Source organism: Protopterus annectens, chromosome 8.part0, assembly GCF_019279795.1.
Source record: "Protopterus annectens isolate FY-2018-M chromosome 8.part0, PAN1.0, whole genome shotgun sequence".
In the NCBI taxonomy this organism is placed as follows: domain Eukaryota; kingdom Metazoa; phylum Chordata; order Ceratodontiformes; family Protopteridae; genus Protopterus; species Protopterus annectens.
The window spans coordinates 1,808,740,555-1,808,753,542 of NC_056741.1; the positions used below are offsets into that span (position 1 = coordinate 1,808,740,555).

At 42.1% G+C, this 12,988-nt stretch overlaps 1 protein-coding gene across 1 annotated transcript in view; it reads left to right on the top strand.

The window, feature by feature from the left end:
• Nucleotides 1-12,988, top strand: part of HYDIN (HYDIN axonemal central pair apparatus protein) — a 6,673,197-nt gene that overhangs the window by 4,819,665 nt on the left and 1,840,544 nt on the right. The window contains exon 57 of the mRNA XM_044079523.1: nucleotides 8,558-8,672. Coding sequence (XP_043935458.1) covers nucleotides 8,558-8,672 — 115 coding nt within the window. The remainder of the gene's footprint in view (nucleotides 1-8,557; nucleotides 8,673-12,988) is intronic.

Genomic DNA, 12,988 nt, shown 5'->3' on the forward strand with positions numbered 1-12,988 from the left:
ACCTCAATTATGTTTTGGAAAAACTCCTTTCGAGCCGGCATCAACAGCGGATATAAAATTCTTATCCTGGAAAACAGCTCTGCTCCTAGCAGTAACCTCTGCAAGACGAGTCTCGGAGTTACAAGCACTCATGGCTGTGGAACCTTTTATCATTTTTCATCCAGACAGGGTTTCTCTGAGGACAAACCCAACATTTATAACTAAGGTGGTGTCCAGTGTGGCCCTCAACCAAAGCATTCACTTGCCTACCTTTTATCCAAATCCACAGAACAAGGGTGAGAACATTTTGCATTCTTTGGACATACACAGGCAGTTACGCTTCTACTTGGACAGAACTAAAGCTTTCAGAAAGACTGAGCAACTTTTAATGTCATATGCTGCATGATCACAAGGAAAGGCTATCTCAAAACAGACTATTTCTTAATGGATAGGCCATTGCATCCATTTCTGCTATTTTCAAGATGGCAAGTCAGGGCCTAAGGGCATTAGGCCTCATTCCACCAGAGCAGCAGCCACTTCAGCAGCCTTCCTCAGAGGAGTACCAACCAAAGATATCTTAGAGGCTGCAACTTGGAGTTCAGTGCACACTTTCACAAAGCACTACCACTTACCTCTTTACTCTAAGTCCAAAGCAGGCTTTGCCACTGTAGTTCTGCAAGGCCTCATAGCCTCTCCTAATCCTATTAAGCCCAGCCACCCATCCTCAGCCTTGGGATTCAACCCAAGAGTAATGACTGCAACAGTGAAACACGAACATAGTACAGTTGTGTACCTACCATAAATGTAGATGTTCGAGTGTATTCACTGTTGCAGTCCAGGTTACCCACCCACAATCCCCCTTTTCTTTGCTGGGACTTATCTGCACTTCTCTATCCTATACAACCTATGTGGTGTATTTGCTTGTAGATGAAGGAAATGTTATTTTTGTGCATGCATATTTACTGGCATATTTTTTTTCAGCCTACCAGTTTGGGGGCACCTGACATCTGGGGCAAGAAAAACTGAAGAAAATGGCGTCGGCTGCAACTTTTATACCCCTGGCGCACTGACGTCAGGGAAGAGGCGACAGCAACCGACGCCGGACCTAGACTTTGGAATTCTTGCCGACTGAGGGTAGCCTGCCAGCAGGATAACCCAAGAGTAATGAATGCAACAGTGAATACACTCAAACATCTACATTTATGGTAGGTACAGTATGTGGTAAGGTATGTGGGTGGCACAGTGGTGCAGTGGTTAACATTGTCACCTCACAGCAAGAGGTTCTCCGGTTCGATTCTCGGCTGGGGTGCCTTCTGTGTGGAGTTTGCATGTTCTCCCTGTGTTCACGTGGGTTTCCTCTGGGTACTCCGGTTTCCTCCCACATTCCAAAGACATGCATCTGAAGCATTTCTCCCCGGGCCTCTGCTGAAAACAGGCTCTGTGGAACCTAGTCAGACATTCCCGGTCAACAAATGTTAAAAAAATAAAATAAATAAATAAATAAATAGGTACACAACATTACTTTTTCTTTCTTGAATATCATTGATAAATAATGAAAACATTTGCTTTCTCTTTGCTGTCTGTAATCCTCTTTTTCCATAGTTTATTAAGATCCTTTGTCCTCTGCCTTTTACCAAATCTATTTCATCTCATACTTGCAACTAAATAAATTAGAAGTCACTGGAACCAAGAGCAGCTGGTAATGAAGTTGTTTATTAGACTCATACAGCTTTAAAATCGCTAGTAAAAACATTCACCTTAAACAAGGCTTCTTCATACGTATCTTTGCCTCATCTCATACTTGCTGTCTTTACCTTCTTAGTAACTTTTTTAATTGTTCTAATTCTTCTCTACTTCATCCTCACCTCCTTATTTTACTTTATAAATCTTAAATTGACAACCTTACATTTCTGCACAACCACAGAGGCCTTTTTCTAGTATACAGAGAAATGTTGTCTAATGGATAAGGTGCTACAATCCTAAGGGCTAACTTGTCAGTGAATATGATAGGTGCCATGACTATACATTGATTATAGGCAAGGATGGAACACAAGAAAAGATACAGTGATAGTTTAGGAGAAGAGAGAAAAAAGTTGAAATGTTTACCAAGAAGTGTACAGTCCTGCGTAGAGTAAAAAAAAAAGTCATGAACATAAAATAAACTCAGTACTCTAACTGAACCTGTGTTGTTTTTAGGAAGGTATTTATGAAAGTGCAGGTATGCTAATTGGACCGGTGCTTTTTTTTAGAATAATTATGAAAGCACAGTTACACTAATTGAATCTGTGGTGTTTTTGGTGTTTTTAGAATGATATTTATGAATGCACTGACCGCGGTGGTGCAGCAGTTAGCATTGTTGCCTCACAGCAAGAGGTTCTCCTGTTCGACTCTCGGCTGGAGCGCCTTCATTGTGGAGTCTGCATGTCCTCCCTGCGATCGAGTGACATCTAAAGACGTGCAGGTAGGTGCGTGCATGAGTGGGTGTGCCTTCTTTGAAGGTTGGGCATCATGCTGGCAACTTGGCACCATAAAAATCCACTACCAATCATTAACGGACCGGAGTTCTGCTGTGGCGATCCCTAACCAGGAAAAGCCGAAAGACTGGAGACTGCATTTATGAATGCACTGTTCATTCAGTATGCTTTTAATTGAATGGGTTACATGACCACAGTCTAGTAATGGTCGGTGAAGTGGGGGTAGGAAGAGTTACTACTGTTTATGTTTGTTGAGCAGGTAAGTGAACTGGTCCTAAGACAATTTTCAACAACAAACCAGGTCAGGGCAGGTGCCACAGTTATAGAAGTGCAGTGTTTATAGAATTACAGTGCAGAACACAAAGTTGAACCATGACCTAACAAATAACTGACAAAAATATAGTTGCAGAAGTACAAAACAAGCAATAGGAAGGTTGTGTAACAGTCAGTCAGAATAAATCATCTAAGATAAACAGTTAAGATAAATTACCAACAAAACTAGTCAAAGCAGGCTAATATCAGTCTACTAGATCCACCCAGAAGTTGACTTAAAAAATTATGTCTGAATTCCACTATGACGGGAACATATAAAAATGAAATTAAATGATTAGACAAGGTAAACTGAATACTCTTTTGCATTGGAGGAGCAGGCTATAACTTGAGTGTTACAATAGGTAGTTAAAATAAGGGTGTAACATATCAAAGCAAAATGGAATGACACTGACTGAGGTTTCTTTTTTTGGGATAAACTCTTGGCTAGGCTTGTAAGGGCCCCAGGGCCATTAGCCTAGTAACCTCCTATGAGAAGCCTGATGGATAACATTACCAAATTAATTTAGCCTTCCTTTGTTATGTTATTTTATATTATGTTATATGTGACAAAGGGAATTTATTCTTGCTGGCAGCACAAGATGGATCATGCTAAAGTGACCATCATGCAGGCTTCCTAGAATAGTTACACAATAATATGTAGAATAGGATATTACAATAGATTAAAGTAGTTTAGCTTAAATTCTTAAAATAAGTAAATTAGTGGTCTGACATGGTGGGGTCACTGTTACAGGAATGAGTCTTTATAGGACATTATCATCCCATGACTGAGACATAAGTTGACAGAGAAATCATATTGTTACCGAGCTGAAATAAGTGCAGGACAATTCTCCAAAGAGAAATGTGTACGTGCTAAAGAATTTTGAGGGTGAGATGCACACTCAGCAATGCAGAAGCAGGTAGATGCTCAGGACTTTGCAGTGAGGCATGAATGGCTCAGCTAAAGTAATAAGTAATGATATGTTGAGAGTGTCCCAGGTGTCTGTTGCAATTCTGAGGAATGTAATTACAAGAAGTTGCAGAAGAGACTAAGGTCCCTAGATTGAATAATTTTGATGCTATTTGTTTTACAAATGTGCAACTGGTCCATCAGAGTGGGATCAGAGAATGCCTTTTAGGGGAGGCATTGATTGCTTCTCAGCAGTCTATAGACAGAGTATGTGGATAGGGCTTTGAGGTGGCATGCTTGGATCTGGATGCGATGCACTCATTTATAAGTTGTGCAGCATAGCATGATTTCCTTGCTGCAGCAGACATATGATGGTCAAAGTCCCATTTACTGTTTACATTCATTCCTAAATCCCTAACCACTAGGTCTGCTCTTGGGGTATGGTATCAGTTTGGTGGCTTCCAGGGGTAGATGTCTTCCCAAAGGTCACTATTATGTATTTCTAGCATTGAGTTTTAGATCGTGATTGGCACCAGTTATTAGTCTGTTTCAGGCCTTCTTGGAGGTTGTTTGTATCTTTGGAAGATTGTATGACTGCACATAGTATGCAGTCATCTGCAGACTTAGTCATCCAGAGGCCGTTGATGTTAGCCTTGTCTATAGCTGGGTAGATGCCAAAAAGGTGCAGCCCCAATACTGAGCCTTGAAGGTCTCTGCTAGTGATAGGCCTCTTTGTAGAGGTACACTCCCATAGCTTAACTGCTTGGGTCCTATTTGTGAGGCAGCTCACAATAGGGGTTTATGCCTAATTTTGTGAGTCTATCTACAATGCCTCAGTAGTGTGTTATATAGAATGCTTTTGCATGTCAAAATAGGCAGTATGCATCATTTTGCTCTTGTTCATTGCTTTGGTGGCCTTCTAGAAGTCCACCAGGTTGAGGAGACATGACCTGCCCTTGTAAAACTAAATTGAGGTGGATCTGAAAGTTTCCTATGTCACCGTTTATCATTTCAATAATAATTTCCATAGCTTTGTATTTGAGTCTAGTCCATCTTATGGGTCTGTAGTTACCTGGGTGTTTAGATGCCCACCATTGTGCAGAAAGATGATATCTGCAGTAATACATTTGCTTGGCATGAAGCTTTTCTGGGGACTAAGGTTAAATAGTTTTTCTAGTGGTTGTGATAGGTCTTGTTTCCTGCTGTTCAGTAGGCATCCTGGGATATTATCAGGGCTCATTGATGCAGTGTTCTTGGCCTTAGAGAATGCATTGAGTACTTATTGCTAGTGATAGCTGTGGAAGTTATAGTTGAGAGTAATTCCTGAAGGGTGTCTTGGGGAAGAATAAGGGGTAAAATGGAGCTAAATTTGTGGGACAATAGATTTGCTATATCTTCTGGCTCAGATGGCTACATTTGTAATTAGTTTAACACGTTGTGTATTGCCTTTGAGGTTGTGGACATAGCTGAAGAATGCCTTGCGATTGTCCTTGGCCTGGGAGGCTATTTTTTACCAAAATTTGGCTTTGGTAGACTTGCATCCTGCGTTACTTGTTTAGATTGATGAGAGAGCATTTACTTTTGCTTGGCATTACACTTCATAAGTTTTGCTATGATTTTATTCCTTTTGTTATGCAACCTATTGAGGTTAGAATTCCACCAGGGTAGTTTTTCTTGATTTTGGCTTGTGGTTATTCTGAATAAGTACAGCTGTCTCTGTGCAGACATTGATATGATTGTACAGATTTTCCATGAACAATTCTGAATAGGTAGTGGTGTTCTCATGGCTTGGGGTGGCTTGAAATTTTATCAGGGTGTCATTTAATTGTTGGAAGTTTGACTTAGAAGCTTGCATTGATAAAGTTTTATTCTGCTTATTTATGCTAATCAAAACATGAGGCAGATTTACTGAACAGCGCATGTGAAAAACTAGTGACTATTAGTCCAGTTTTTGGACCATCTGCAAGATGGCACTGTTTTTGGACTTCCTATACTTGTTTGAATGAGAAGTGCAACTCAGTATTTGATAGTTACCAGTGAGAATCACTACAGATGCAGTTTATATTATTGCATCAGCAATGATTCAAAGATTTTAAGCTTTTCAGTTTTCACCATGCATGGTTGTGTAACATTGGAATTCATGTATACAAGAGGATTGGGGAGGGGTTGAAGGTATCTTGAACCCTACAGAATGCCTTTTCTTCTCAGTTTATATCAAGTTTTAGCTTTGACCAGTATTTTCAGTCTGGCTGAACCTCTGACCAGATGCAACTCGCAAAACATAGTAGAGCCATGCATTTGTATCTTACACTGCATGATCAGACCCAGTGACTTTAAACTTCTTGCTTATCCACATCACCAAACTCATCCTGTGTTCAGCCAGTGAGTGGCTGCTGGAAGTGAGGCTGCAGTATTCTGCTTGCCAGTTCTTCTATTTCTGTAGCATCTATTCTGAGTAAAACTTTGTCTCAACAGAAATAGAAATGCCAATCTGCTGGGGCCTTTAACTAAAGGTCATTCTTTTCCTTCAAGATTTTGCAAACTTCTTCATGCATTGAGGATTTTTCAGAGGGGTGTGTGATGAAATTATCAAATAAAATAGAGCAAATCCCTAGTTCCCCCAAGCATGAGTATCTGAATATCTGCTTGCAAAAAAGAGTTTCTTTAACTCTGAAACTACTACAAAATGTGAACTGTTTTTCTCCAAGTTAGAGAATCCTAGTCACTGATTATAAATGCCAGTTCTTTTGGCACAGAGGGATAAAACCCCAAATATGACCTGTGAAAAGAGGTCAACTTGCGTTTTAGACACTTGCTGGAGCTGGCATGGACAGGAGAGAAATGACAAGGTTGAGCCTGTTCACCTTTTGTAGTGGGAACAGTAGAGGGATATGCCAGATGCACTTGTGTGGAATATACTGTATGCACTAGTAGTGAGGCTGTTGCTCTGCCAGTAACCCAGTATTGTACAGTGGTGAACAAGCATAAGAGAGTTTTTACGTTATTTCAGTGGATTTTATTAAACTTAAAGCAGAATATTGGTATCTCGGTTTACCCACATTTCTCAGTAGATGAACAGACTGCTTGTGCTGTTGGCTATTGAGTATTGTCCGCTGCCCGGTTACTGGTAGCCTGTACATATATACATACATGCATGCATATATAAATATGTACACGCGCGCACACACACACACACACACACACACACACACACACACACACACACACACACACACACACACACACACACGTTGTTTGTGTAAAAGGGTATCTGTCTGTGTTAACTAATTGATGGAATTTACACCAAAACTGTTTCATTAATCAGTTATTGTCGAGCATCTATAACCATTCTACTGTATTTTACTGTTAAATATTCTTACTATTTAATATGGCTCATTTGGGAGTTGATTGTATTTTGTTGTCTGGTGGCTGATGACATAGCATTCAACAGGAGTTTTTATATATGGATTATGTTCACTTGATTGTCAGTTCATTTTATCGACTAAGAAAAGGGTGGTTCATTTAATCTAAAATTTGATCGACACTCATAACACTGAAAAGTGTGTAATGGTATAGAAAATGACTGCTGGTGTGGTTTTAGAGGATAGGAATTACAATGCAAATTACTGTCTATCAATAGTTTTACCATGATAATTCCCTCTGTTATGGTGTGCCACCATCTCTAGAAGTTTAACTGTGTGCACCAGCAGTGATTCAGAGTGTATGGGGCATTCTTTTTTTCTCCCTGATTAAAAAGCTTTAGGAGGTATATTTAGTATGCATGAAACTGGCAATGAAATTAGTGTCAAATATATGAGTTTAGATTAAATGAAGCACTGTTTTTACTTGTCGATGAAGTAAAATGGCAATGTAGTTAAATATAATATATATATATATATATATATATATATATATATATATATATATATATATGTGTGTGCGTGTGTGTGTGTGTGTGTGTGTGTGTGTGTGTGTGTGTGTGTGTGTGTGTGTATGTATGTGGGTGCCATTAGTTTAGTCAGTGAGCACACACTGATTGCATGCCGACTTTTGTGGTAATTTTCATTGGTGATAAAATTCATATTGCAGTCAAATTTCAGCAGGAGTTTTTCTCTTTCTCTCAGATGAAAGACCATGGAGTTACCTCATTGAAGTACCGGGAGTGTGGGGTGGAGTCACCATGTAAAGACAAAGTTTTTGTTACATTTTGATGATTACAAACATAACTCCTTTGTTTCCATTTGTTTTCATTTGTGTTGGATATTTTTTTATTACTTTAGATGAAAGTAATCTCTATAAAGATTTTAGATGTGTGTTCTGTTGATCAGAGTGCATCAGCAATTATAAAGAATATGCTCAAAATACACAAAATAATTCCAGATCTCAGAAATGGCGAAAATTAAATTAATTGCATTAAATCAGTTATTTGATAGTGGTTGACTCTACTGATTTTTTTTTTCAGTCGAGAATGTATAATTGAGATGTTTGACTTGACATTCCTGAATTTCAATCAAATGCATGCATTCAAAGACTTGTTCTTCTGCAGTTAGTCTAATCCCATAAATAAAAGCAATGCTTCAAAGTTATCAGTCTCATAAATATGCAAAATATTCAGACTTACTTCAGCCTTCCAGAAACAGCTTGGGACCTATCCCGGAAGCTGATCTTACTTTCTGAAAAATTCTGTCTTTTAGACTCATTTGAAAGAAGTTTCATTATTTAATCTGAAATTACCATAAACAGTTTTTCCTTATTTTTGTCTGTTTATGTAACTTACTTTCTTGTTGTTGTGATATGCTTTGAAACTGAGACAGGGCTTAGTATAAATTAAGAATTGTTTGAAGGGCTGTAAAGAATGACCGTTACATTTATTTATTTTTTTCAGACAACCTGGTGCCAAACGCACACGATCTCGCGAAGGATCCACATCTGGTAAATCTGTGGCTCTTAACAAGCCAAAACGTAGTGAATCCCTTCAGAAGGACATCGGAACCAGCCAGGTCAGTATACTGTTTTAACTGTTCAGAAGGAGTCACCCATCACATATAGTATACATATAGGTACCTGTTAAAACTTCTAAGGAGAAGATGGCTTTCCTTAGAAATCATACAGTAGGGTTTGCCATTGTTCAAGTCTAAATTAAATTTTAACTCAGTTTTCTGGAAAATAGTCAACATGGAAATTATATTCCAAATGTTAAATTAAAAGAAAGAATCAGGAATTTGTCCAGGGATAATGAGGGGTATGAATATGCCAGTGTTGAAGTGGAAGTTACCAGCATAATCTAGAAACTGTACATGTGTAGAGACCATAATGAGGGCAAGTTTTGTACAAATAGGTGAATCAACAAGAATAAAGAGCATATTAGATTTGAATATGGCTAATGGAGAAGGAATGGGTGAAGCTGAGGTGAAGGAGTTAATGGAAAATAATGATTATCCTTCATTACAGTTCATGGCAGCAGAAGAAAAAATGTAGCTCAAGAACAGATATTGGAACTGTGGATGGGAATGGGGTGGTGGCAGTAAATTATTAGGAGGTGATTGTCAGGGTTAATAACAGCACAGATAGCTGACTTAGCACGTATCAAAAAGAAATAAGGGAAAAACACTACACCAGTATGTAAACGGATGCATAGATGTAGCACTGCCCTGCAAGAACAAACACAGAGCAAACCCACATGGTGGAATCATAATTTTAACAAGTTTTACAATAAAAGGAATATAATTTTGTTTTGACCAAATGTAAAAGGAGTAAGTCCCAGAATGACAGAGCCCTCATCATTGTAATAAACAAACAAGTAAATCAGGAGCTTAATAAAATCCACCAAATCCAAGTTTGAGGGTAAAATAGTTCCACAAGCCAAAGCCAATCACAAGGTGTTTTTTAGTTGTATTCATAATATCAGAAAAACAAAGCAGGAATATGCTGAGTTGATTGTAAACCATGTTACCTACACTGAGGCTGAAGTGAACTACTGAACAATAAATTGAGTTCAGACTTTAACCCTTTCTCCCTTCAGTCTGTCTCACAAGATATACTTGAACTGGCTTGTCTCCAGCTGTCAGACAACAACAATGCCTAAAAGCACTAACAAAAGCTAAAAATACTGCATTGACTGGTTCTGACAATATCCCTGTATGCATCTTCAGTAGCATAAAGCAAGATTTAGCCAAATCTCATAACAACACTGTTCAACCTGAGCTTAAATATAGGATGTTATGTGATCCTATCTCGCCTACATTCTGTACTGATGGGCTCGGAGCCGATCCTCGGCTCCGACTCGGCACGCTATGCTATAGAGCGAAGCCTCTTATTGGCTGAGCTATTCTCTATCCCAGGATGCACCACCACTAATCCCCCAGATTTCGTTTGCCGCTTACAAGCTAGGACGTGGTCTCAAACTTGGCTGAGCTAAGTGCTGTTTTACCTTAAAGTTTTGCTGTCAGGAAATTCTTTATTCTTTACCCAAAAGCTGTTTTAACAGCTATTGTTGTGTATCAGTGTGTTTTTGGTAAAATTTTGTGGTAAATTTGTGTGATTGATTAGGGAAAGGTTTCTGTTTAAGTTAGAGGGGCCTTCCCCTATTCTTTAGCGAGTTTTCTTATTTTTAGGGAGGTCAAGTACCTGTTTAAGTTAGAGGGTTCTTGGCCCTCCTTTTTGGTGTTTGTTGTACTTGTATTGTACTTGTTAATTTTGGCCTTTCTTTAAAAAAAAAAAAAAAAAAAGGTTTTATTGTTGTTAAAATCTTTATTTACTGACATACATAGTGTTTTTTTCTACTGTTATAGTGAGTGGTTTACAGGCATTATGTCCAAAGAACATAGACCCTCAGGATTCAAGAAGTGCACGAGGTGCAATTATAAAATGTCCATCACCGATGATCACTCCTCGTGCGTGTACTGTTTAGGCGCCAAACACCTACAGGAGTCTTGCAGCGTGTGTCACGCTTTTTCCTCTAGGGTCCTCCAAGAGAGGAAGAATAAATTAATCTTGAAAGGGCTTATCAAACCCTCCTTCGAGGAGGCCTTATCTTCCTCTTCCTCTCCAGCTAAGAAAAAGAAAGCGTCGGCTCTGACCAGCCCGTCGGAACCGACTACTAAGAAATCTAGGCAGGCTTCTCCATCGGCTACACGGACTTCGGAGCCGAGGGCGGAACGGTCTGCCTCAATGCCTCCAGTCTCAACTCCTCTGGTTTTGGAGCCGATGACTGGGGCTTCGAGAGGTGGGTCACCTTCATCGGCTCCACTGATTTTGGAGCCGATGAGGGTTGCCGGCTCAGACTCTTCCCCTTTGGCGCCGAAGCCCTCCTCGGCACCGAGGGAAATTGTTTTGGAATCTCCCTCGGCACCGATACTGGTCGAGTCTATTCGGAGTCGGTCCCCCAGTCCTTCGGAGCCGATGGAGAAGTCGGTTCGGACCCGGTCGGTTTCCTCCCGATCTTCCAAGATGTCGGATTCGGACATCGACAGGGTGCTCCTAAGACTGTTTCAGTCTCCTGTATTCCAGAAATTAGTTTCGGCTCCAGCCCATTCGGCTTCGGAGCCGATGGCCCACCCTGTAGTTCTGGTTCCTCCTCCAACAGCCACGGCACCGTTGGAGCCGGTGCTGGTGGAGCCGATGGAGGTTTTCGGGTCGGCCCCGACCCTTACTTCAACCCCGGCTCTCGAGTCGGAGTTCGGTACACGGACCTCCTCCGTCGGCCCCGGGGGGGACGCTTCAGGACCGATGTTTTCGGTTCCGAGCCTTCCTCTCGGTGCTTCGGCTGCGGGGGTACCGTCTACTGTTGTGGCCACGGGAGTTGGACCTTCCCAGGATTCTGGCGGTCCGGCCTTCAGGGCCATGAGGAGTGCGTTGGCCAAATCTTCTTTGGCTACCTCCACGATCTCACCAGCACCTTCCCTACACATGGAGACTGGGTCTTTGGTAGTCCTCCTGTCCGTAGACAGCGGAGCCCCGGGGCCTGAGGTCACCCCCAGTGGGGGTTCCCCCCCTCCTGGAGGTCCCTCTGAAGCTTCTTCAGAGGAACCCCCAAGGAAAAGACCGTGCAAGAGGAAGCACGTCGACTCCCCTGATGAGTCTCTCACGTCGGACACCGATCTTGATGATGCGGAGGGGTCCCCTAAGTCGTCCTCAGATGATGTCTCCTTTGCAGACATCTTGGAAGCCCTCAAACAACGAGGCGGCTGGCATTCCAAACCCCCTTCTGCTGACGAGTCGGTGTTCCTCAAGGCCTTCGGGGCTCAGCCCTCCGCCTCCTGGGTGTCTCCGCCCTTCGACGAGCTCCTAGATTTGATCTGTCGAAGGGCGTGGGAACATCCAGACTCTGTGGAACCGGTGCCTGCTCGTCCAAATAAGTTCTTATCAGCACCCCCAGAGAAGGAGTTTTTGACCAAAGGTGTGGCTGTAGATGCCTTGGTGGTGGCATCTACTACCCAACAAGATGTAGCAGAGGCTTCGACGTCCGTCCATCCTCCTAATAAGGAGTCTAGGAGCATGGATCGGTACAGGAAGCGCACCCTCAGTTCAGCAGCCTTTACCTTAAGGTCCCTGAACTATTTAACGCACTTCACTAGATTTCAGAGGGATCTGATCAAGGAGCTTTCAGATACCCTCTTGGGTAACCTACCTGAGCAGCTGGCCCAGACGGTTGGCTCTCAGTTGGCTACGCTGTCATCCATATCAAACTCGTCCATGAGGCTCATTTCGTATGCGGCCGAAGGGGCGAGTAGAGCGGCGGGTACGGGTGTTGCTCTACGGAGGCAAGCCTGGCTCCGCCTGTGTCATTTTGCGGAAGCCTTTAAGTCTTCCTTTGCCGACGCTCCCTTTGATGGGTCTTCTTTGTTTGGACCCAAGGTAAAGGACACATTGACCCGCTGCGAGCAAGAAGGTAAGACTTTGACTGCCGTAGGGGTACGATTTTCCACTCCCTTTTGGCCTTATCCCAAGGCTAAAAGAGGAGGGAAAATGTGGTTCCGTAAATCCCAGAAGTCTTATCCCTCGCAGCAGGATGATCCCCCTTCTAGAGGCAGAGGAGGGGAAAATTTTTCTGGAAGATGCCGTCCCAGAGGCGGCAGAGGCCCCGCAACACTGGAGACCGCGAGTCCTTTCGTGGCTCTTCAGCCTTCCACAATCCCTGAAGGATTGCCCGACTGTGCAGCTCCGGAGCCAGTCGGGGTCATTTTTCGAGGCACCTAAAAGCCTGGGAAGGTATCACTCAGGACCGATGGGTGCTTCGAATCATCGCCAGAGGTTACGCCATCCCCTTTTCTCACTCCCCACCTCCGTCCAAGAAAATCCCGGATCCGCCACCCAG